The 25673-nt window shown below is 51.4% G+C and overlaps 1 protein-coding gene across 1 annotated transcript; it reads left to right on the plus strand.

Moving 5' to 3' along the window:
* Positions 1–205: 205 nt before the first annotated feature.
* NPHP3 (nephrocystin 3) lies at positions 206–25384 on the plus strand. Its single transcript, XM_055135044.1, has 15 exons — positions 206–601; positions 2203–2328; positions 4107–4257; positions 5895–6047; positions 10655–10788; positions 11699–11859; positions 13788–13944; positions 15411–15485; positions 17111–17284; positions 19965–20068; positions 21899–22013; positions 22420–22563; positions 23326–23423; positions 24756–24858; positions 25358–25384. The coding sequence occupies exons 1-15, from the start codon at positions 206–208 to the stop codon at positions 25382–25384; spliced, it is 2118 nt and encodes a 705-aa protein (XP_054991019.1).
* The last annotated feature ends 289 nt before the right edge of the window (positions 25385–25673 follow it).

The raw sequence follows: 25673 nt of genomic DNA on the forward strand, positions 1-25673 counted from the left end.
CCCCATTCCTCTCGCCCCGCCCTGTCCCTGCCTGATTCCCCGCCCCATTTCGCTTGCCCCGCCCTGTCCCTGCCTGATTCCCCGCCCCATTTCGCTTGCCCCGCCCTGTCCCTGCCTGACGCCCCGCCCCATCCCTCTCGCCCCACCCCGTCCCGCTCGCCTGGCCTCGCCCCTCCCGCTGCCCGGCGGCCCGGTCGCGGTGGCCATGGGCACCGCTTCGTCGCTGGTGAGCCCCGCGGGCGGGGAGGTGATCGAGGACACGTACGGGGCGGGCGGCGGCGAGGCCTGCGAGATCCCGGTGGAGGTGAAGCCCAAGGCCCGCCTGTTGCGCAGCTCGTTCCGGCGGGGCGCGGGCGCGGCGGCGCTGGGCGTCGGGCCCGGCTCGCTGCCCCGCGCGGCGGCCGGCGGCGGGCTGCTCGGAGCCAGCTTCAAGTCCACCGGCTCCTCGGTGCCCGAGCTGGAGTATGCGGCGGCCGAGTACGAGCGGCTCAAGAAGGAGTACGACATCTTCCGGGTCAGCAAGAACCAGGAGTTGTTGTCCATGGGCCGCCGCGAGGCCAAGCTGGACACGGAGAACAAGCGGCTGCGGGCCGAGCTGCAGGTCAGTCCCGGGCGGCGCTCGCGCGCGGCGACACCCGGGGCAGCCCCCGGCGGCCGGCCTGGCCCTGCCAGCTGGACCTGGGGCCGCCCGACGGCCGCCCGCGCGCATTCCAAAGCGGGGCGTTCTGCAGGCGGCAGAAAGGGGCACTTTCTCTTGGGCACCGACCAGGATCCAGCAAGGAGCTCTCTTTGCTGGTTCTAGTCCATTCATTCGGACACCCTGGAGCAAATAGCGCGCGAGTGCCCTGAAGCTGCACCGAGGTCCGGCCGGACTGGGGTGTGCAGTGAAAGTGCGCGTGCACTCACGGGCGCTGCGGGGGGCGACTCCGCAGACCCCCGCCCCTGTTGCATACCTCCAGGTGGGCTCCTGTCTTTGTGAAGTTTCACAGCTGATGGCTTCACTACTCTACAAGTCCATTTTTTTCTAGAACCACCCACCTAATTTTCACCCATGCTAACTGCTATGGCTGAAAACGTTTCCTAGATGTAGTAAGACCCGCGGTTCATTTGATTGTTACTCAGGAAACAATTGTTACTTGTTACCTCCCCATATTAGATCTAAGTCATTATAACTCATTAAAACAGCTCTGAAAGCAAGAGGTGGTTTTTCTGAGCAGAGTTTGGAGGTTTTAGGTCCCATCTGAACATTGCATTTTTTCACTTTTTTTTTTTTTAAACTATGGAGGAGACTTGAGGGTCCCAGGGAGAAGTGAATTAACAGCTCACTGTGATTTTCCTGAAAGCAAACTGGTCATTCATTGAGCACCGTTACCTTTACCCAGGAAGACAGACTGATCTGTGACCTTACCGGTTTTCCTATTGAGCGCTCTTAATCTTGCCTGTAAAAAATTAATCTGCGTGCCTCAGATACCTGATTTCATCTGTACATGTCACTGTTTGGTGACATGGCACGTTGAAAATGACTGAGGAGGTAGACAAGAAGTCCAGCTCCACCGAGGATTTGTAAGCACTGACTAATGCCACCAATAGCTGGGAAAACTAAGGCGGCGGGAAGCTTGCAAGTCGATGCAGTGGTTCTATGGCAAAAACATTGATTTTCATTGAAACCTGAAGGTTGAAGTGTGTTCATTTGTTAGAGTTCAGGTATGTTCGCCTTTTTAAACGATGGCATGTTTGAATGAAATAGCAATACACAGTTCTTGATGACTGGTAAAATGGCAAGTAAGGGATTGCAGTGATAGTACAGAGGCTAGGGCACTTACCTTGCCCGCAGCTGACCCCGGTTCGATCCCCATTATCCTATATGGTCTCCTCAGCCCGTCCAGAAGTGATCCCTGATTCAGAGCCAGAAATAAGTCCTTAGCACTGGTGAGTGTAGTTCCAAATCAAAATAAAACAAACAAAAAAAAGTGAATAAATTGTGACATTTTTAAGATCTGTGAAATATATGCCATAGAATAGTAATTCTGGGAGGAATGCTGTTTTTATTAGAAATGACAAAGTAAGGGGCTGGGGAGATGACCAGAGGGCTGGAATGCCTGCTTTGCATTCAGGGGCCCAGGTTAATCCCCTCTCACCCCCTTTTACCCTCCTCCCCCACGACATACAAAGGGAAGAAAATAACAAGACAAATCATTCTAGGCACTTCAAAAAACTTATCAGAAGATCCTTCGGGAAAAGGAAAGCGCATTAGAAGCAAAATATCAAGCAATGGAGAGAGCAGCTACATTTGAACATGACAGAGATAAAGTTAAACGACAATTCAAGGTAAATCCCTTACATGTTTGCTCCCCGTGTGATGTGGAATAAAATCATCATGTAAAAAAAAATTTTTTTTAAGTTCATGTCAAATTGCAATGAAAAAATAGAGCGAGCCATATAGGATGCCTTAAAGTGATATAATTAGAATTGTGCTTTCTGTGTTTGATTTGGACATGGGAGAAGAGATAAAGAAAGGATTTAAAACTGGACTTTCTATTTCAGAATTTAAAAGATAAAGGAGGGGGCTGGAGCGATAGTGTAGCGGATAGGGCGCTTGTCTCGCACATGGCGGACCCGGGTTCGATCCCCAGTATCCCACTTTGACTCACCAGCACACCGGGAGTCATCCCTGAGTGCTGAGCCAGGAGTGAGCCTTGAGCACCCCTGGGTGTGGCTCAAAAACCAAGAATTTAAAGAGAAGAAAAAGGAAAGTGTTTCTTCCTGGGGCATGGCATTTGGAGATGTTTGGGGATGTTTTGTTTTGTTTTTTTTCTTTTTGGGTCACACCCAGCGATGCTCAGGGGTTACTCCTGGTTTTGCACTCAGGAATTACTCCTGGCAGTGCTTGGGGGACCATATGGGATGCCGGGGATCGAACCCGGGTCAGCCGCGTGCAAGGCAAACGCCCTACCCGATGTGCTATCGCTCCAGCCCCTGTTTGGGGATGTTTTGTGGGTGTGTGTGTGACAAATTTCCTAAACATCAGGCCACACCAGGGACAGTCCCACGCCACCGTCCACAGTCTGGAGTCCCGCCTGAATTCCAGTGAGTCTCAGTTACAAAAGACAGAGGCAGAGGCTCGGGACTGGCTGCTTCTCAACAGACATCAAGACCCATAGGAATATTGTTGTCGTTGTTTTTCAATGAAAGATTCTTTCTCCCCTGGCGCTGGAGTGATAGTATAGCGGGTAGGGCACTTGCCCTGCACAGGGACAACCTAGGTTGGATCCCTGGCACCCCATATGGTTCCTCTAACCCTCCAGGACTAATCCCTGAGCGTAGAGCTGGGAGTGAGCCCTGAGTACTGCCTGGTATGGCCCCCAAACCAAAAAAGAGAAAAAAAAGTTTATTTTTCCTCTTAAAAGTTAATGATGTAACTAAAAAAAAAAAGAAATTAAAAAAAAGTTAATGATGCATGGGGGCGGGAGATGGTACAGTGGTCAGGGTGTCTGCCTAGCATAGAAGCCTCCAGAACCACCTGGGTGACACAGGAGTCCCCCTTCCCACCACACCCCATCATCCTTATTGTTCTAGGGCCTTTTTGCACTGAGCCACTGACCTGATAGGTTGAGAATCATCATTAACGCCCCCCACAATAGGACTTCTGACAATTGTTTGTTTCCCCCACAAAGTTGCTGATACTGGGGCTGGAGTGATAGCACAGCGGGTAGGGCGTTGCACCTGGCAAACCAGGGTTCGATTCCCAGCATCCCATATGGTCCCCTGAGCACCGCCAGGGGTAATTCCTGAGTGTAGAGCCAGGAGCGACCCCTGTGCATCGCCGGGTGTGACCCAAAAAGAAAAAAATAAAAAATTGCTGATACTACTTTGCTTAGGGCAAGTTTCAAAATGAAAATTGTCCCTTAGGGCCAGAGTGATGGCACAGTGGCAGAGCGTTTGCCTTGCACGTGGCTGACCTGGGTTCCCTCCCCGGCACCTCTGTATGGTTCCCTGAGCCTGGCAGGAGGGATCACTGAGTGCAGAGCCAGGAGTAAGCTCCGAGCACTGCCGGGTAGAGTCCCCCACAAACAACAACCACCTAGAAGAAAATTCTCCTCTTACAGATTTTTAGGGAGACCAAGGAAAATGAAATTCAGGACCTCTTGCGGGCCAAGCGAGAGCTGGAGAGCAAACTTCAGAGGCTGCAGGCACAGGGCATCCAAGTCTTCGATCCTGGGGAGTCTGATTCTGATGACAACTGTACAGATGTGACTGGTAAGTTTGTTCTCTCAGGTCTGAGCTTTCCCCCACACTGCAGCCGTCCTGAGAGGCAGCTCCGCATCCCGCCTCTCAGGATGCTGCGTTGCTGCTCCCCACCCTCTCTCTCAGCTCTGGGATGGCTCTTTGCCTGCAATCACCACAGAGGTTCGTTCTGGTTGCTCAGCCAGTGTGACCCCAGAGGCTTTCTTTTCTGGTTAAGTAGCCCGGTTCCCCACCGTGTCTACGCTTCAGACAGAGGCCGATGGAAAGAGATCTGTTCCTTTTCTTCTTTCTTTTCTTTTTTTTTGGGGGGGGGGTGGGACGGTTGGGGATGGGATTGAGCCATTACTCAGCGGTGCTCAGGGTATTCTCCTGGCTGTGTGATGAGGGGTCTCTCCTGGCCATCCTCAGAGGACTAATTCCAGGCTGACCTGAGTCGGCAGCAGGCAAGATACTTGCTCTGCTGTCTGCCTGGCCCCTGGAAGCTCTTTTTTTTAAAAAAAAATTTTTATTTTATTTTATTTTTGTGTTTTGTAATCTGGAGGATCCCAGAGTTACTCCTGGTTCTGCGTTCAGGGATCATTCCCTGAATGTAGTCTTGGGGGACCATCTGGGGTGCCGGGGATCGAATCCAGGTTGGCTACGTGCAAAGCAAACACCCTCCTGGCTGTACTGTTGCTCCGGCCCCTCTCTTTTTACTTTTTTGAAAACTATCCGTACTGTTTTCTGTACACAGAGACAGAAGCAGATGGCATTCCCACCAACAGTGGATGAGGGTGCCTTTTTCTGTCACATCCCTGCCAACACTGGTTGTTTCTAGTTCTTCTGACGTGAGTCATTCTCACTGGTGTGAAACAATTTCTCCTTGTCACTTGGATTTGTATTTCCCTGATAAGAAGTGATGATGTGCACTTTTTTGTATGCCTGTTCTAGCCAGCTGTGTATGTCTTTTTTGAGGCAAGAATCTGTTCATTGAGCCAGAGTGACAGTACAGCAGGTAGGGCACTTGCCTTGCACACAGCCAATCCTGGTTCAATCCCTGGTGTCCCGTATGGTCCCCCAAGCACCGCCAGGAGTGATTCCTGAGTGCAGAGCCAGGAGTAACCCCTGAGCATTGCCATGTGTCACCTCTCCCACCCACCAAAACAAGAGTCCATTCATCTCCTCTCCCCATTTTTTGGATGGGGTTATTGTTTTAGTTGTCATTGTTGAGCTTTGTGAGTGGTTTATGTATGATAACTGTCAGCCCTTTATCTGACGATGGGATGTAAATATTTTCTTCCGTTCAGTAGGGGGCTTTTTGTGTTAGCCCAATTTTCTTTTGCCTTGCTCAGCCTTTTTAACTTGGTGTGGTGTGATTGATCGATCTTTGCTTTTATTATCTTTGCCACTGGGGTCAAAACACTGAAGATACTTAAGGATCGTATCCTGAGGAATTTTGCTTCAGTTTTCCTCAGTGTGCTTTATGGATTCTGGTCTGATCTCGAGGACTTCACAATCCTCTTGGCCTTAACTTTGGTGAATTGGATCCAATTCCATTTTTGTGTATGTGTCCAGTTTTCCCAGCACCCTTTGATGGCTACACATTCCGTGCTCCACTTATGGTGGCAGGTTAACTGTGTACATCTGAGGAAGCTCTCTTGCGTTCACAGCTGCTGGGACGCACTGTGAGTACTGGACAGGTGCAGCCCTGGGCAGCGAACCATCCATCGGGAGTATGATCCAGCTGCAGCAGACATTCCGGGGCCCAGAGTTCGCTCACAGCTCCATAGACGTGGAAGGACCTTTTGCAAATGTCAACAGAGGTAACTCAGGGCCCTTTGGTGGTGATGGGGGCTGTTCACTGTCACTGTCACTATCACCCCGCTGCTCATCGATTTGTTCAAGCAGGCACCAGTAACGTCTCTCATTGTGAGACTTATTGTTACTGTTTTTGGCATATCCAATACACCACGGGTAGCTTGCCAGTCTCTGCTGTGCGGGCGTGATCCTTTTGGTAGCTTGCTGGGCTCTCCGAGAGGGGCGGAGGAATCGAACATGGGTCGGCCGCATGAAAGGAGAACGCCCTACCGCTGTGCTATCACTCCAGCCCGGGGACTGTTCAGGCCTGGAAACATGTGCTAGGGGAGCTCCCTTCTGTGGAACACGAGACTTGGGCTCTGGGTACCATCCACTGACAGCCTAGCTTGTCCTGGTCCTGGTTCTGATCCGCTGATGATGTTCCAGAATGTGCCTCTGGGCTCAAGATGGGCACTAGCAGGCCCGGCCAATCAGATTTCAGTAACCAAGCTGCTGGCCAGAAGGGTATTTCATGTGGATTCACTGAAGAACAGCGTCCAGTCTTTCCTCTGGCGACTTTGATATGGTGGCAGGTTTGAGTAGGTTAGTGGGTCGGAGGCAGGAAACTCAGTTATGTAACAGAGTCTTGGTCCAAAGGATGTTTTCATTATTTGCACGTAATTTGGTGTCAGGCAGTTCTGACCTCTGCTGTTTTCATATCAGGTCAGCTCCAAAAATATTGTGAGGTAGCTCAGTTATTCTTTTTCTTGAAACTGTAGAGACCAGTGGACAGGGCATTTGCCGTGCATGCAACAGAGTCAACTATACACCCTGAATCCCCGAGGAACGATCCTTGACCTTGATCGTTGGTTTGGCAGACCCCCATCTCCACTCCCAGCCACACCCAGTAAAAACAAAGAGGAAGTTATCTGCCACGAGCAGAGGTGTGAAATCCAGTGATATATTCTCAAGGTTCCCTTAAGAGGTTTGACTTTGTTTTGCAGCCACACCCAGCAGAGCTCTGAGTTTACAGGGCAGCTTTTCACAAACTGTAGCACTGTCCTCTTGTCTTGTTGTTCATTGATTTGCTCAAGCGGGCACCAGTAACGCCTCAATTGAAAGACTTGTTGTTACCGTTTTTGGCATATTGAATAATCACAGGTAGCTTGCCAGGCTCTGCCATGTGGGGGAGATACTCTCGGTACCTTGCCGGGCTCTCTGAGAATGTTTTCACAGACTATGCAATTTTATTCATTTTTTGGTATGTGACTTTGGATAAGAAAAAGAGAGGAGGGGCCGGAGTGACAGTAGAGTGGGAAGGGCGTTTTCCTTGCACACGGCCGACCTGACCGGGGCTGACCCGGGATCGATCCCTGGCATTCCATATGGTCCCCCAATCAATGCCAGGAGTGATTCCTGAGTGCCGAGCCAGAGTAAACCCTGAGCTTCGCTGGCTGTGATCCAAAAAGCAAAAGGAAAAAAGAAAGGAGAGGAAAATTACACTTGATCTAAAAGCTTCATGGTGATAGCACAGAATTTTGCTCTGAGCTTCCAACTCCTCTTTTCCTCCTGACAGACTCTTGTTGAGTATATTCCAGAATGTTTACATCTACAGACTTGCAAGGAAGGTAGGAATGAAAGAGTACAACTGGCTGGATTGGATCCCAGCCTGCTGGAAGCCCCGGGGCCTTCCCCGGTTCCATTTTTCTCTGGTAGCCTGAGCAGAGAGTCTCTTGCCCCCGAGCCTGGCTGTCTTCCCCAGGGCCCCTCGGAGGGGGTGGGCTTCAGTTTCCCTCCCCATCCCCAGCAGAGCTCCCGCAGCTGAAGACCTCTGGAGCCTAGCCACAGCCATGCTCAAGGCCCCTCTCCACACTTTGGACGAGCCTCACGCGTGAAAGAACCAGCAGAGGAACCCAGGGGTGTGGGACCCGGGGTGAGACTTCCAAGCCCGCTTGGATCGGGACTGGGCCTTTTCTGCCCAGATTCCCCACTTTCCAGTAGCTAGGTAATCATACCCAGGGACTGTCCCTGGCGCCATTTAATCCCACCAATGGCCAACATCCAGAGACTATAAAACCAAGCTCCCGGAAGCGACATCTTATAGCTTAGTTCTCCCTCTTGGAGAACCTGGCAGGCTACCGAGAGTTTCCTGCCAACATGGGAGAGCTCCCCGTGGTGTATTCATATGCCAAAACCAGTAACAATGATGGGTCTTATTCTCCTGACCCTGAAAGATCCTCCAATGCGGCACCATTGGGAAGGACGAGTAAAGAGAGGCTTCTAAAATCTCAGGGCTAGGATGAATGGAGACGTTACTGAGACCACTCGAGAAATTCGATGATCAACGGGATGATGATGATGATAATGATGATGATGATGAGCCTGAGCACAGAGCGAGTGGCCCTCAAGCACTGTCAGGTGTGGCCCCAAATCCCAACCGATCTCCTCCCCGAATAGGGAGATAGACTCAGGGAGAGGAGCTCAGAGGGCTGAGCAACTGCTTCCCCGATGGGGATTCGGCATGGCACCCCTGCATCCAGAGACACATGGACAGAGGACAGAGTCCCTGACCATCTCAAGCTTGTAGCAAAAAGGGCAACAATAACGACAAAAACCCAACATTACCACCAACAAAAAAATCTGTTGTGATAATTTCAACCCCCCAAAAAGAAGTTTAAAGAATGCTCAGGTGTCACGGCAAGCCCACTGGTCTCTCTTTCTGGCCCCTGCAACTTCTGAAATTGCAGCCTGTGCTTCCAGCTGAGGGTCATATTGGGAGCCTGTCGGTGCCAGCAGCCCTGCCATGGCCTCTGCCAGCTGAGCCTCTTCCCTGCGCCCCTTCATGCCAGTCTGTGTCCTTCTGACCAGGTTCACAGGGTTTATATAGAATTTAAATTCCTGGGGTCAGAGAGAGTCCAGGAGGATAAGCCCTGGCCTTGCAGGCAGCCTGCCACGATACAATCTCTGGCACAACACAGTGTCCTCAAGTACCGCCAGGAATAGGCCCAGAGTTCTGCCACTGTGGGTCCAACACCCACACCTGTGCCCTATAAAACTGACTGGGAGGAGTTGAAGCTTAAATTATCCTTTTATTTTTTCTGTTGGATTTTGGTTCGTACCTTGTAGTTGCTGCTTCCAGTACCTAATAGGGTGCCAGGACAGAACCCAGGTCAGCCGTTGCAAGGCACATACCCTATCAGACTATACATCCAGCCTCTAAATTTAGTGACTTATTTTTGGTTCTGCACAGCAGAGCCTGGCAAGCTCCCCGTGGTGTATTTGATACGCCAAAAACAGTAACAACAAGTCTCACAATGGAGACGTTACTGGTGCCCGCTCGAGCAGATTGATGAACAACGGGACCACAGTGCTACAGACAGTGCTTGAAACTATAAAATGATTTCTCTCTTAGTTAAATAAAAAAAATTTTTTTTTTGGTTTGTTTGGGGGCCATCCCATGGTGATGCGCAGGACTTACTCCTGGCTCTGCACTCAGGAGTTGCTCTTGGCAGGGTTTGGTGAACCGATGTGGGTGGCTGGGGATCGGTCCTGAGTCAGCTGTGAGCCAGGGAAGTGCCCTGCCCGATGTCCTGTCACTCTGGCCCCAATAAAAAATGACTTTTGACAAGCCTTACCGAGCAGCACTGTGTGTGCTGCAGAACTTGGTCCGCTCTGGACCAAAGTTTTGGCCGTTGGGCTGGGGGTGCCAGGGGCCCACCGGGGTCACCACTGTTGCTGCTCAAGGAACCAGATGACGCTTGGATAGAATCAGGGTCCTGCACGTTCCAGTCATACGCTCTGCCTCTTAGGCCAACTCCCCAGTCCCCAAACAGACAAACAAGTCACTCTCAATGGTGCCTTCTACATTTGCCAGATATCCCTTAAAATGTGTTTTTACTGAAGTACTTGTGGCTTCTCTTCATTTTTCAGGGGTGGGGAAACTTGTTCCTGCCAGGGGCCATTTGGATGTTTAAAACACCCTTCACGCGCCGTATACTAAAGGCAGCCGGCTGCGGCGGCCAATGAGAAGCAGCCGGATCTGCCCCGTCATGACAAAGGGCCAAGCCACAGACTTGGCAGGTGTTACCTGGCCTGTGTGCCGGATGGTCCCCACCTGTTTTATACCGTTCTTGACTTTTATATTTTGGCTCTGTGAGTTACAAGAATAGAAAGTAAGTAACGCCATGGACCCGCCTAGAGACCAGCGCTCCCAGGGCCATCAAACTGCTTGTGTAAATTGCTCAGTGGCATTTCCCTGGAGCTACAGGTTCAGGTGACACTGGTTGACACTGGTGGCTTTCAGCCCATTGAAAGTTGAGGAAACCAGCTACTGGCTCTCCTTCTAGAAGATGTGTCAGCAGTATAGCGAGATTAGATGTTTGAATAACGTCTGTCTGGTGTGTGTGTGTGTGTGTGTGTGTGTGTGTGTGTGTGTGTGTGTGTGTGTAAGACCCTGGAAGTGTTGGCTGGAGCGATAGTACAGCGGGTAGGGCATTTGCCTTACACGTGGCCGACCTGGGTACATGACATCCCATGTGTGACCCAAAAAAGCCAAAAAAAAGACTCTGGAAGAGTCACCTTGACAAATGTTATCTGGTAGATCCGATCATGACCTTGGACTCTTTATTTCCAGATGACTGGGATGTCGCCGTGGCTAGTTTATTGCAAGTCACTCCCTTGTTCTCACATTCCCTTTGGAGCAACAGCGTCAGATGTTACCTCATTTACACGGATGAAACACAGCCTGAAATGGATCTTTTCCTAAAGGTGAGGGTATTGTAGACTCTGTGTGTCTGGATTTCAAATGCAGTTCCTGTGGTGTCCTTCTGTGACTCTGCAACATCCCAGCCAAGGCGATTTACCACTGCAGGATTATGTTTTCGGGAAGCAGCTTGGGTTTTTTTTTTTTCCCAAAGGGAGACACTTGCTCAGTATTCACAAGAGATTCAGATGAAAGCCTTGGAACTCCATGGGTTTGGATGCTTTACTGCACACGGCTCCACGATGCTGGGGACGATTGTCAGGCTGTGTCAACTTCAGTTAATTCATGCTAGTTAGTATCCTTGAATCCGTGTCTGGTTATCCCAAAATGTAACCCTTGTCCAGGTTTTCAGAGCCTGAGGACAGTCATTGGACACACTCGTCACGGTGCCTCGGTGCCAGATCGTGCCTAGGGCAAGACCCAATACTGGTTTGGGGGCCACACCCAGTAGCACTGGGGGCCCCTCCCAGCTCTATGCCTGGGTTGTTACCGCCATTGCTCAGGGAAAAAGTGGTGCTCCAAATCAAACCTGCCTTCAAAGTGTGCTCTCGGACCCTAGAGCTCTCTCTGCATCCCTGTTTTAGTTTTTATTATAAAATAATTCATTTCCATGGGGCTGCAGTGAAAGTACAGTGGGCAGGTGCTTGCTTTGCATGCGGTGGCCCCGGGTTCAATCCTGGATATCCCAGATGGTCTCGCAAGCACTGCCAGCTCTGGCCCCCAAACCAGAACATCAACGACAGCAACAACAGTTCATTCTCTAGCTAGGAAATAGCCAAGTTGCGTAAGCTACTATTATATCTGTATATCTGGTATATATTGTTCTAAAGCACTGCAGCTTGCTTTTCAAAAATTGTAAGTAGTGACAAATGGACGAGAGCTTTAGTGAACTAAGCTGTTTTTATGTATTTTCAGGACTATTCACCTAAACTTAAAAGAATGTGTGAGACAATGGGATATTTCTTCCATGCTGTGTATTTTCCAATAGATATTGAAAACCAGTACCTCACTGTCAGGAAATGGGAAATCGAGAAGAGTTCCTTAGTTATCCTATTCATTCATTTAACTTTACCCAGGTGAGTTGAAATGATAAGGGTTAAACTTTTTTTTGTTGTTTTGGAGCAGTGGGAGGGTATGGAGCTATACTTGGCGGTGCTCAGGGCTTATTCCTGGCTCTGTGCTCAGGAATCCCTGGGGTGGGCTTCAGGAGACCACGGGCAGTGCCGGGGATTGAACCGGGGTCAGCCGCAAACAAGGCATGCACCTTCCTCACTCTACGGTCTCTCTAGACCACGTAGTTAAATTTGTAAGTGGAATGATTGGGATTTCCAACTCTACCTCAACCTTCTTCTTTTTTTTCCCTTTTTGGGTCAAACCCTGTGATGCTCAGGGCTTACTCCTAGCTCTGCACTGAGGAATGACTCCTGCCAGTGCTCAGGGGACCCCTTGGGGTGCTGGGGATGAACCTGGTCGGCCACGTGCCAGGCAGATGTCTTCGCTGCTGTGCTATTGCTCCAGCTGCTTTAATTTTGCCTTCTTAGAATCAAAATCAGACCATGAAAGCAACAAAATTCCATGAACTTTCGTGCTTAAAGAACAGCTACGTTGTTAGATTGGCTTCAAGATCCTACTCAGGAGGGCTCAGGAAGCTATGGTTCATTGGCCCAATCTAACCAGCCTCTAATTTATAAATAAACCTTTATTAGAACATGGATTGAGGCTTCAGGACCTACTCCGGGCTCTGTTCTCGGGGATTACTCTTGATGGACCATTATATGATGGTCAGAGAGGACCATTATATGATGTTGAGATAAAAGATAAAACTTTAGGCAAGTACCTTAACCCATGTATTCTCTCTCTGTCCCTTTAACACTTATTTTTAACTTTCTTGTTTTGGGGGGGTGGGTGGGGCGGGGGCCACACCCACTGATACTAGAGCTCCTCCCAGCTCAGTGCTCAGGGGTCTCTCCTTGCAGTGCTCGAGATTGACCGTGGGTCGCCTGTGTGCAATACACGCAGTCAGCCCATCGAGTTGTTTCTCTGACCCAACTTAATTTTTTAAAGTATTACCTCAGCCAGAAGGGGCTGGAGTGATAGTCCAGTGGGCAGGGTGCTTGCCCTGCGTGTGGCCGACCCAGGTTCAATGCCTGGAACCCCGTAGGGTCCCCTAGGTCCCATTGAGAGTGATCTCTGAGCACAGAGCCAGGAGTAAGTCCTGAGCACCTCGGGGTGAGGCCCCCCAAAACCCAAACCAAACCAAACAGTTATTACCTCGGCCAGAATGTCGCTGAATTCTCACCTCCCTCCGGATCTACCTTCAGATCTTTCACCTCCTGTATCTCGGATGCAAGGACTCGGGCCGTGTATGGGATGCAAAGAGTCTAGAAGGTCTAGAATAGAGAAAAATCTCGAAGCCCAAGGGCGGAGAGATACCCCAGCAGGTAGGGCGCTTGACCTGCATGCACCTGGCCTGGGTTCGATCCCCAGCACCCCACATGGCCCCCTGAGCCCACCAGGAAAGATCCCCGAGCACGACTCAGAGGTAGTCCCTGAACACAGCCAGGCGTGACACCCCCAAAGAACAAAAAAAAATCCTGAAATACTCAGGACTGAGGACTGGAGGGTATCTGGGGGGCGGGGGGCGGCGTCTCTCTGAGTGGGCTTCCGTTTTCCACTTATTTGGAAATAAAATAATGCACGGGACACATCATTTTGTGCCTCCTTTGCAAGTAATTATGAGGGTTCTTTCATAGAGTTGAAAACTGAATTTAGGCCTGCTTGAAATTCGAATGCAGTGCGCACTCGCTTCCGCCTGCGAGATGGGTTGGTGGGGAACAGGCTCTGAGACGGAGCTCAGGGCTCGGAGACCCTCGAGGAGGGAAGTCTCGTCCTGCGAGGCCTTGGCGTGGGGCTCAGCCCCCGTCACCGGCCCTCTGGGCAATGACAGTGGTGCCCCGGGCACTGTGTTCGCACCGTCGGTGAGAAATGCCCGTTTCCCACCCAGCCTTCTCGTGGAGGACTGCGAAGAAGCTTTTCTGAAGAACCCCGAGGGCAAACCGCGCCTCATCTACCGCCGCTCCGAGGCCGGGAAGGTCAGTTCCGACTCCGTGCAGAGATTCATCGAGCAGGTGTCTCAGCTGCACAAGGCCAGCAAGGCCAAGGTGAGGTTCGAGGGGCCACGTCGAGGGACCTGCCGGGCCAGAGGGAAGCCGGGGGCCCAGGGGCGACACGGGCACTGGGAGAAGGCTGGGGCGCTGGGTGGGTTTCACAGGAGAGACACAGGTTTTGCAGCAGACTCGTGGCCTGTGCCAGGAAGGGGAGTGAAGAGTGGCCGAGAGGAGACGCAGGGGTTGGGGGGGATGGGGAATCAGATAATTTGGACTGCACCCTATAGTACTCAGGGGCTGCTCCTTGTTCAGTGCTCAGGGGACCCTATGTGGTGCTGGGAGTGGAACTGTGTTATCCTCTAGACTGTCTCTGCAGCCCTGACGCTGTTTTTACTTCCCTGTGCTCAGCCAGAAAATAAGATCAAATGTGAAGAACATCAATCCCCTCCCCTCTGTTTCTTTTTTTTCTCTCTCTCTTTCTTTCTCTTTATTTTTCTTTCTTTCCTTTATTTGTTTCTCTCTTTTTCATTTTCTTTTCTTTTTCGGTCACACCTGGCAATACACAGGGGTTACTCCTGGCTTTGCACTCAGGAATCACTCCTGGCGGTGCTCAGGGGACCATATGGGATGCTGGGAATTGAACCCGGGTCGGCCGCGTGCAAGGCAAATGCCCTACCCGCTGTGCTATCTCTCCAGCCCCATCTCTTTTTCATTTTTTGAGAAAGTTTGGGCTGGAGCGATAGTATAGCAGGTACTACCAGGTGTTTGCTTTGCATGTGGCTGACCCGGGTTTGTTCCCCAGCATCCCATATGGTCCCCCAGCACGGCCAGGAGTAATTCCTGAGTGCAGAGCCAGGAGGAGCCCCTGAACATCACTAGGTGTGACCCAAGAAGCAAAAAAAAAAAAGTTTTTAGAGATACTTAGGGCTTACTCCTGGCTCTGTGCTCAGAATCACTCCTGGCAGGTGTGGGGACCATGTAGGGCGCCAGGGACTAAACCTGGGCGGGCTGCATGCAAGGCAGGCACCCTAGTGGCTGGATTTCGGGATTTGGGCCCGTCAGCTACAAAGAACCTGAGCTCACACCAAAATGTTAGAAGCGGGATTTATTCACCTGCAGAACGAGTGGGGCTGTAGCTCTCTTGCTCCAAAGCAGGGAACTGATGCCTTATTCACCTCACAAACCCAATGGAACTTTCCCTTTGAAAGGTACACAAAGTCGGGACTGGAGAGATAGTACAGCATCAAGGCCCTTGCTTTGCATGTGTCCAGTCCGGGTTCAATTCCTGACATCCTGTTTGGTCCCCTGAACACTGCCAGGGGTGATCCTAAATGCAGAGCTAGAGGTAACCCTTGAGCATGGCTAGGTACGGCCCCCAAACACACACACACACACACACACACACACACACACACACACACACACACACACACACCATTGATGTGTGGCCCCCTCCACCCTGCTCTCGCCTCCCATCATCCCGGTTTCTGTCTTCTTTTCAACTCTGGCTCTCCCCTCAGATTATTGATCACTCAGGAGATCCCGCAGAAGGAGTGCACAAGATTTACACTTACGTGGAAAAGACCATCAGACAGGTAAGGGTGTGTTTCCTCTCAGGGATCATCTGAAAGATGTTCAGACCATTTTTCCCGGGGCTGGAGAGACAGGACAGCAGGCAAAGCGCTTGTCTCGTGCACAGAAAACCCGGGTTCCAACCGGCACCTCATAAGGTCCTCCCATTCTGTCAGGAGTGATCCCTGAGCACAGAGCCAGGAGTCAGCCCAGAGCACTGCTGGGTATGGCCCCCCCAACAAAACAATAGACCAAAGGAAAAAAGTGACTTTTACCATAAAATTGGATTTTCCAGAGAAAACCCAGACGTGACACTTGGCAATGCTCAGGCCATGCTGAGCGATCTGGAGATCGAACCCAGGCCCGATGCATGGAGAGAATCTTGACCCAACTTCAGTGCTGATCTTTTATTTTTTATTTTTTATTTTTTTTGCTTTTTGGGTCACACCCGGCAATGCACAGGGGTCATTCCTGGCTCATGCACTCAGGAATTACCCCTGACGGTGCTCAGGGGGACCATATGGGATGCTGGGATTCGAACCCGGGTCGGCCGCGTGCAAGGCAAACGCCCTACCCGCTGTGCTATCTCTCCAGCCCCTGATCTTTTATTTTTAAAAAATGTTTACCAGGGCAGGGGCGGACTGATAGTACAGTGGGGACGGCATCTGCCTTGCATGTAGCCGACCCAGGTTCAGTCCCTGGCATCCCATAGGATCCCCCGAGCACCATCAGGAGTGCAGAGCCAGGAGTAACCCCTGAGCACCACTGGGTGTGACCCAAAAAGACAAAGAAAAAGAAAATGTTTACCAACCAGATATAGGCGGAGATACTATAGAAAACATTTTTGCAGGAAATATTCCCTTGGCATCAAATATTTAACTTTATTATTTCTTAATATTTTTGTTTTATCATCATGAAATAAAATTTAAATGATTACGTTATAATATTCTAAAAATATTATAAAATAATAATGACACCTGGCAGTGCTCGGGAGGGGCCTTGGTGCTGGGGCTCAAACCCGGGGCCAGGACGCAAGACACACGCTCTGCCCCGGAGCTCCACCCCTGCCCCCACTTCGCTTTGATTTTTTGTGTTTATTAATTTTATTTTAACTTATTTTTTTGGTTCCAGCACCCGGGTTTGCAAAAGTTATTCACAGTTGTGCGGCCAGAGAGATAGTACAGTGGGTAGCGCTCTTGCCTTGCATGCGGCTGACCCAGGCTGGATCCCCAACATCCCCTATGGTCCCCGAGCACCGCCACAAGTGATCCCTGACCCCTGAGCATCGCTGGGTGTGGCCCCCAAACCTAAAAAAAAAAAACCCAAACCAACCTGTTATTCGCAGCTGAATTTCAGTCAAAAACAGTAACAATAAGTCTCACAATGAGAGACGTTACTGGTGCCCGCTCGAACAAATGGATGAGTGATGGGAGGACAGTGACAGTGACAGTGACAGTGACAGTGGCTCTCTCCCAGCACCAATCCCCTCCCCCGCCCCCAGCATCTGACTCTGCAAAGAAGCGGATGCTCTTGCTCCAGGTTGTGAGTGGTCTCTGGGGGTCGCACCCCGCCCCTCGGCAGGCCTGGCCACACCCAGGCCCCCCCTCTGCTCCTCGTGCCTTCTCAGGAGCTTCTTCTTGGCACGCAGGACCTCCTGGGCCTCGAGAGCACCGAGCCGGAGACGCGGGAGGCGGGCGGCGAGGAGGCCCTGCCCGAGGAGGCGGGCCCGGGCGACGTGCTGTGGGACCTCCACGACGAGCAGGAGCAGATGGAGACTTTCCAGCAGGCGTCCAGCTCAGCCCAGCAGCTGGGCTTTGAGAAGGTAGAGGACCGAGCGGGGAGGGGAGCGAGCGGGGAGGTGCCGTTCCGGCCGGGGGGCCCCGCTGCCGCTCCCCGGCTGCATTCCGGTCGGGTGTGCCCCTCTAGGGAGTCGGGGTGGTCAGGATGGGCCAGTGCCCTACAGAGGTGTCTCTGGAGCCCAACCGTCTGCCGTCCAGGATTCCAGACGGGCAAGGCCGCGGCGCCCGTGATACTCAGAGTGAGCAGGGGACGAGAACTGATCTAGCGCCTGCCCCGGCAGGCAGGCTTGAGTGGTGGTGGGAAAATTCGAGCACAACAGGATGCCCCAAAGGAGAGAGTACTGGGAAATTCCCTGCCATGGAGGCAGGGTGAGGGCTGGGATGGGGCGGGGCGGGGGGATATACAGGTGGTGGCAAGTGTGCACTGGCGGAGGGATGGGTGTTCGATCGTTGTACGGCTGAATCTCGAACATGGAAGTGTTGTAACTGTATCTCACGGTGATTCATTTAAAAAAAGAAAAGGGGGGCTAGAGCAATAGCACAGCGGGGAGGGCGTTTGCCTTGCATGCGGCCGACCCGGGTTCAATTCCCAGCATCCCATATGGTCCCCTGAGCACTGCCAGGAGTAATTCCCGAGTGCAGAGCCAGGAGTAACCCCTGTGCATCGCCAGGTGTGACCCAAAAAGCAAAAAAAAAAAAAAAAAAAAAAAATTAAAAGAAAAGGAATGTGGAGTTCATGCCCAATTCAGTCAGCTTAATCAATGGCTGAACAAATAGCAGTACTCCTACATTTAGAGAAAGAATAAGTAAGAGGCAGGGTGAGTGACAGCACCTGGCCTCGAGCTTGGTTCTCCGTGTTGAGACACACTCTTGGATCTGTGTCCCGTAAAAGTGAAGAGTCTCCTAAGTATTGATGTGGAAAAATCTTCCCAGAGGAAAAGAAGGTTCTCTTTTCTTTCTGGACTGCTAGAAGCTTAGGAAAGGCACATTTATTTATTGGTCGGTTGGTTTAGTTTTGGTTTTGGGGGGGCCACACCTGGCGGTGCTCAGGGCTTACTCCTGGCTCTGCACTCAGGAATTGCTCCTGGCGGTGCTCAGGGGACCCTGTGGAACCGGGGATCGAACCCGGGTCGGTTGCACGCAAGGCAACCGCTGTGCTCTCAGTCCGGCCCCACGATTGGCGCTTCAGTTACACGTGGTGGGCCCAAGGGAGTGATATCTCGCCAAAACCTGGTCTCTTGCTCCGGGCATGGACTTTTATAACCATCCTTGGGCAGCTGAGCAAAGGAACACAGGAATGCGAATTACAAACCTCTGGAATTCCGTGTAATTGACTCCCTAACATCCAGCCTTCTGGGGTGGCAGGGTGAACAGCGGGTGAGGGTGGAAGGTGTCAGGGAGTTACTGTGAGTCGAGGAATGTAAACTGCCGGCCTGGTAGGTGTCAGGTCAGCAGCCGGGAGCTGTGGCCACGTTGGGGAGCTGGAGCCTGCAGGGGTCAGAGGGTCAGGCTGGGCATACCAAAGGGACGTCACAGTACAGGCTGCAAAAGGGCACAGGCCCAAACTGGGCCACACGTCTCATAGCGGGCTACGCGTGCTCGTGCCATTCAGGTGTCACACGTGATTCGGGTTTCGCCTTAGATGTTTTCCCATCGCAGCCTCACCATTGAACACTTCCATTATCCATCGGGATGTGTCAACCGCGAGCCCATTTTGCGAGCACCCTTAACTCGCTACAGAGAGAGCGGAGAAACTCACCAAGCATAGTGGGATTCACTGAACAGAGGAAGCGCACGCATGTGCTGTCCCGGCCACGTGCTGCCGAGCGCAGGTGGCTCCCGGGCACATGAGTCGCCCTCAGCGCCCCTCTCAAGATGGGGACTCTGATTTCTAATGCTGGGGTGTGTCCTGGGGCCCTCTCCGCTCCGGGGAAGCCCTTGTTCCCTCTTGAGTCCTCTCTCTCTCTTTCTCTCTCTCTCTCTCACCCCATCTCTCTTTTCTCTCTCTCCCCTCTCTCTTCTCTTTTCTCTCTTTTCCCTCTCATTCCTCTCTTCTATCTCTTCTCTCCCTCTTCCGTCTCTCTCTCTCTCTCTCTCTCTCTCTCTCTCTCTCTCCCTCCATCTTTCTCTCTCCACCCCCTTCTCCAAATTTCCAAATAAAACCTGTTTTTTTTGGGGGGGGTCACACCCAGCGATGCTCAGGGGTCACTCCTGGCTTTGCACTCAGGAATTGCTCCTGGCAGTGCTTGGGGGACCATATGGGATGCCGGGGATCGAACCCAGGTCGTCCGCATGCAAGGCAAACGCCCTACCCACTGTGCTATCGCTCCGGCCCCAAATAAAACCTGTTTTAACTTAAAAAAGAAAGAATTTGGAACTGGGCGGGAGAGATTCTACAGTAAGTGCTTGCCTTGCACGTGGCTGACCTGGGTTACTACCCCACACGGCATAGGATCCCCGAGACCACCAGGAGTGGTCCCTAAGCAGAGTAAGTCCTGAGCACAGGTGGGTGTGATTCAGAACTGAAAACAAATACTAAGGCTCGGGGGTGGGGGGGGGTGGCGGGGGAGCTCGCATCGGGACCTTTGCTTTGCAGGGGGGAGGCCAGGCTCCACCCGGGCGGCAGTCAGAGCTGGCAGGTTGATGCTCGCGTGTCCTCAGAGACTGGGGCTTCCTCACGATTTCAGTCCGTCTCTGTTCTAGTACTACCAGCGGCTGAACGACCTGGTGGCGGCCCCCGCTCCCATCCCGCCGCTGCTCGTCTCTGGAGGACCCGGTTCCGGGAAGTCCCTTCTCTTAGCCAAGTGGTAGGTGACTGCGAGACTCTGTGCTGGGTATCGTCCTCGTTGTGTGGGGATGCTCTCAACGGAAGGCACTGCCCCTGCTTTCCTGTCAGCGGGGACAGCCCTCAGCGCACACTCACACACACACACACACACACACGCACACACACACGCATGCACGCATATATACACTCACACACATACTCACACACACTCACACACTCAACACACTCATACAGTCTCCCATACACACTCATATACACACTCACACACATACACTCACACATACACACTCATACACACACGCACATACACTCACACACACACACACGGAAAGGAAAGATTAGATCCCTGCCCTGAGGATATTCTGTGTGAAGGTTAGAAGCGTGAGAATGAGAAAGAAATAGGAGAGTGAGCCCCTGTGACTGCGCGTGAACTAGGCACTCAGAGCCGGGTGGGGGCTTGGGAGGGCACCTGAGGGTGGGCAGAGGGAATTCAGGGATGCACCTTTGTTTGAAATTCCTGGCTTCATCTTAAATGTTTCATGGGTCCTTTATTCTATCCTCCCTCCCTCCCTCCCTCCCTCCCTCCCTCCCTCCCTCCTTCCTTCCTTCCTTCCTTCCTTCCTTCCTTCCTTCCTTCCTTCCTTCCTTCCTTCCTTCCTTCCTTCCTTCCTTCCCTCCCTCCCTCCCTCCCCCTCCCTCCCTCCTCCCTCCCTCCCTCCCTCCCCTCCCTCCCTCCCTCCCTCCCTTCCTTCCTTCCTTCCTTCCTTCCTTCCTTCCTTCCTTCCTTCCTTCCTTCCTTCCTTCCTTCCTTCCTTCCTTCCTTCCTTCCTTCCTCCCTCCCTCCCTCCCTCCGTCTCTTTTCCTTCCTCTCCCTCCTTATACACGTGGAGCCAGTGCTCCGCCACGGAGGCATGTCCCTTGCCAGGATTTGCAGGACCTGAAAGGAGACAGTCTCGTCAGTACGACAGCCCCTAAAGAGCAGCTGCACGCAGGGCGGCCCGTACAGTGCGTGCAGGCTAGCTCTTCACATTCTGCTCCAAGGCCCAGATATGGGAATCAGCTCTTTGAGTTTCGTTTTAGCTCATTACTCCGGTTCCGAACACTAAGGCTCGGCGGGGGCACGTGCTCTGCGTGTCAGACCGCCCGCCTCCTAGCACTGCCCAGACATGAACTAAGTAATGGCAGGAGCGAGCAGGAAGGCACTTTCACTGCAGTCACAGTCGCTTCCAGTGAAGGTTCGGCAGGTCGCTGCCCTTCCACTGCGCTTTGAGTTAAAGTTACACCTCAGGCCGGAGTTCATACTCTGTGTGCAGGAACTTGGTGCAAGGTCCCACGTCATCCCCTGAGACCACCAAGAATGACCCCAGAGCACTGAGTCAGGAGTAGCCCTTGAGCAGCACTGGCTAGGACCCCAAACCAAATTATGCTAACATTAATTTGTAATTTAAGCAAGTGGAATTTTAAAATTATAAACTTTTTTTTTTTTGGCGGGTGTCTACACCCAGCGATGCTCAGGGGTTACTCCTGGCTCTGCACTCAGGGATCACTCCTGGCGGTGCTCGGGGGACCATATGGGATGCCGGAGATTGAGCTCAGTCAGCTGCGTGCAAGGCGAATGCCCTACCCGCTGTACTATCTCTCCGGCTTTAAACGTATGGCTTTTCAAAGGTTTATGTAGAAGCATCTAAAAGTGGGGTCAAATGGGCAGTTTCCCCCGTTTTTTCAAAGCCACTCTGGAGCCGATTGTCAGAAGTTTAGTAATGATGTCTAAGTCCGTGAGAATTTTTTTTTTTGTCACTTTGCTGGCAAAGGAGTGTCATTAGACTGACCAGAGGTTATTTTCTTCCAGGATCCAATTGCAACAGAAGAATTCTCCAAACACGCTGGTTCTTTCTCACTTTGTGGGGAGGCCGCTGTCGACCAGCTCCGAGTCTTCCCTGATCATTAAGCGGCTCACTCTGAAGGTATGGGACCAGAACTTTGGTCTAGATTCAGGAATTGTCGGGACCAAATCCTGACGACGAACTGAACTAGTTCTTAGGGTTGCCCATCTGGTATGATTTTGTGGGAGATCAAAAGCAGAGGCTGGCGCAATAGGACAGAGGGGAGGGCATTTGCCTTGCACTCAGCTGACCCGGGTTCAACCCCCAGCATCCCATCTGGTTCTGAGAGCACCGTCAGGAGTGATTCCTGAGTGCAGAGCCAGGAGGAACCCCTGAGCATTGCTGGGTGTCCCCCCAAAAAAATAAATAGCAAATAAAAGTGATGCTGGCCAGTGCTGCGCCCCCTTGCGGGGGACCGTCTCGGTTTGGGGGCACAGTGCCCCGCCCCCCGCCTGCCCCTGAGTGCGTACGTGTTCCTGTCTCGTAGCTGATGCAGCACTCCTGGTCGGCATCTTCTCTGACTCTGGATCCTGGGAAACTTCTGGAAGAATTTCCACGTTGGCTGGAAAAACTCTCTGCCCGCCATCAAGGCAGCGTCATCATCATTATTGATTCTATAGATCAAGTCCAGGTACTGTTTCCCCCCTCGGAACCTGCCAGCACCCCCAGAAGGAGACAAAGGGAGCAGCAGGCACTGAAATCCCCCGATGGAGATGAAAATGCTGATGCTGTTTTGTTCATGTCTGCTTAGTATCAGGAAGAAAGTATGGGTTTATAAAAAAGAAATTATATATATATAATTTCTTGAGGCTGTGAGGGAGGAGATATATATATATATATATATATATATATATATATATATATATCCTTCCTTCCTTCCTATATATATCTACTGCATGCTGGCTGACATGTGTATCTTACTGGGAAAAACCAATAAGAATATCAAAGGGGGGCTGGAGTGATAGCACAACAGGTAGGGCATTTGCCTTGCGTGCGTTTGCCTTGTGTGCGGCTGACCCGGGTTCAATTCCCAGCATCTCATATAGTCCCCCGAGCACAGCCAGGAGTCATTCCTGAGTGCAAAGCCAGGTGTAACCCCTGTGCATCGCCATGTGTGACCCAAAAAGCAAAAAAAAAAAAAAGATCAAGGATCAATTCTTTCTGACCTGTGTTTAGGTATAGATGTTTCTGTCGTGCACAGAATTCAGATCCGTCATACTGTGTTCCGCCATTGTCCTTTGGATGCCCCGAGGGAGGTCATCGTTAGCTAAGAGTTCATCCGCACCGTGCATGAAAAACTTACTGAGAATCGAATTTTCCTCGGGAAGCGAATATTGGGTTGCCTTGACATATCTTGAATTAATAGACTGAATCTTGTTTTTATATTTTTAAGCAAGTTGAAAAGCACATGACATGGCTGATAGACCCACTGCCAGTGAATGTCAGAGTAATTGTCTCTGTGAATGTGCAAACATGCCCTCCAGCATGGAGGTGAGGACGGGTGCTTCAGCTCGGGCCAGCCGCCCCCCAGCCCCCACCAGCAAGGGTCTCCGGGGCGCGTTTGTAGACGTGGGGGAGACGCGGGTGGGTTCACGCGAGAGACTCAACCAGATCCCAGAAGTGGGAAGGGGAGGGAGGACTTGAGGCTGTGAGGGAGGAGAAGGTGAGGGTGACGCCCAGGTGTCTGCCTCGAGAAGGAAGACGATTAATGTGGGCTCCCCGGAGGAGGTGGCAGACTCAGGCTGGCCGGGTGTGTGGGGGAAAGGCGGGAGGGAGCCAGTGGTTGGGTGAGTGAGGCTTGAGTCGCCACTTGTGGCTCTGAGACAGTGATGTGGAGCGAGGGCATCGGAGAGGGCTGGACCAGGGTCACCCACAGCTATTGTCCTGAGACGGAAATGGACAATCCCTCTGAGAATCCCCCTGAATTCTGAAATCCTGCCCCCCTCCCCCCACCCCGCTGCCAGTGGTGTGAAACTCCCTTCAGGACCCTTTTCCAATATTTTGCTCCTCCTTGCCTCCCTCCCTACGAGGATTTCTTTTGCTTCTTTGTCTCAGGGCCACACCCGGCAGTGCTCAGGGCTTACTCCCAGCTCTGTGCTCAGGGATCGCCCTTGGCACTGGTGCTTGGGGGACCCTATGTTGAACTGGTGATTGGATCCCAGTTAGCTGCGTGCAGGGCTGGTGCCTTACTACCTGCTTTGCTGTCTCTCCAGCCCAAGAATTTATTTTTCAGTGCTAGGGATCGAACCCGGGTCCTCATATATGAGCCACCCCCCACCCCCACCCAGCCCTTCCAAGAGAGTTTCCCGCCATTCATGTGTTGTCCAACAGATAAACCTCTGTGTGCTTTGTTTATATCTGTGATTTTTTCCTAAGGAGAGTAAGTTTTGTTTTTGTGGGCCCACCCAGGGCAGTTCCTCCTTGTTCTCTCTAAGATCTAGGTTGCAGGGTGGATAATTCTCTTTTCTGATTTACTTGTGAGCCTACTATGTCTTCTACTATTTTTTTAAAATAAATCTTTATACCTATGTTTAGCATTACTGAGAATACAGACTTTTAAATGGTTTACCAATTTGCATCTATTATATTGGCTATTTACCAACAATCTTTACTTTTTTTAGTGGCTGAAAGTAATGACATACTTTTGAGAATAAATGAAATGTTATTATTACGATGATTAACAGAGAGTTATTTTGGCTCATTCTAGAAAGACTATATAAAAAGATTCATTCCTATAATGTTTTGGGGATACATGTGTAAGTCACAGTTTTAAAAATAAAATCATCCCAAGAGAATTTCATTTTCCTTTGTTTCTAATGAAAGGTTGTGGCCAACGCTTCATCTTGATCCTTTAAATCCCAGCGATGCCAAAGCTCTCATCATTGCGGAATGCCACGCCTCGGACATCAGGTTGAACACAGAGCAGGTAAATTTTTTAAAACTTTGCTGCTCTCTTTTACTCCATATCAGCCTTCCTTTAAAACACCTTCCAAGTCTTAAAAACAAAAAACAAACAAACAAACAAAAGGGGCTGGAGCGATAGCACAGCGGGTAGGGCATTTGCCTTGCATCCGGTCGACCTGGGTTCGGTTCCCAGCATCCCGTAGGGTCCCCTGAGCACCGCCAGGAGTGATTCCTGAGTGCAGAGCCAGGAGTAACCCCTGTGCATTGCCTGGTGTGACCCAAAAAGAAAAAAAACAAACAAAAAAAAAAACCACCCAAAAAACAAATAAAACACCTTCCAAGTCTTAAAATTCCCTATGTGTGGAGAGCGGGTAGGCGGGTGGAGGGCCCTGACTGACCCCCGCCTTTATTGCCCCACGATCCCCAGGGGTGGTCCTTACAAAGTCTTTATAGAAAACTCAGTGTGGGCAATCCCTGTGGTTCGGAAGACCTTGAGGGTTTTGTAATGACTTTTCAAAAAGCGTTTTGCTCTGGGGGCCAGCGGGTGAGGGCATTCGCCTCACAGGAGGCCAACCTGGGGCCTCAGTTCCCAGCATCCCATATGGTCCCCCGAGCATGGCCAGGAGTCATTTCTGAGGTCAGATCAGGAGGACCCCTTGAGCACTGTGGAATGTGGCCCCCAAACCAAAAAAATAGATGATGATGATGATGATAATAATAATAATAATAAAAGCATTTGCTCTTGAACTAATAACAAATATAGGAGCAGCAGTACGAAGACTCCTGACCTTTTAGGTTTGCACTTGCTGTGTCTTGCTCTTTTTTTTTTTCCCATGC

The sequence above is a fragment of the Sorex araneus genome, chromosome 4, assembly GCF_027595985.1.
Source record: "Sorex araneus isolate mSorAra2 chromosome 4, mSorAra2.pri, whole genome shotgun sequence".
NCBI classification, from domain to species: domain Eukaryota; kingdom Metazoa; phylum Chordata; class Mammalia; order Eulipotyphla; family Soricidae; genus Sorex; species Sorex araneus.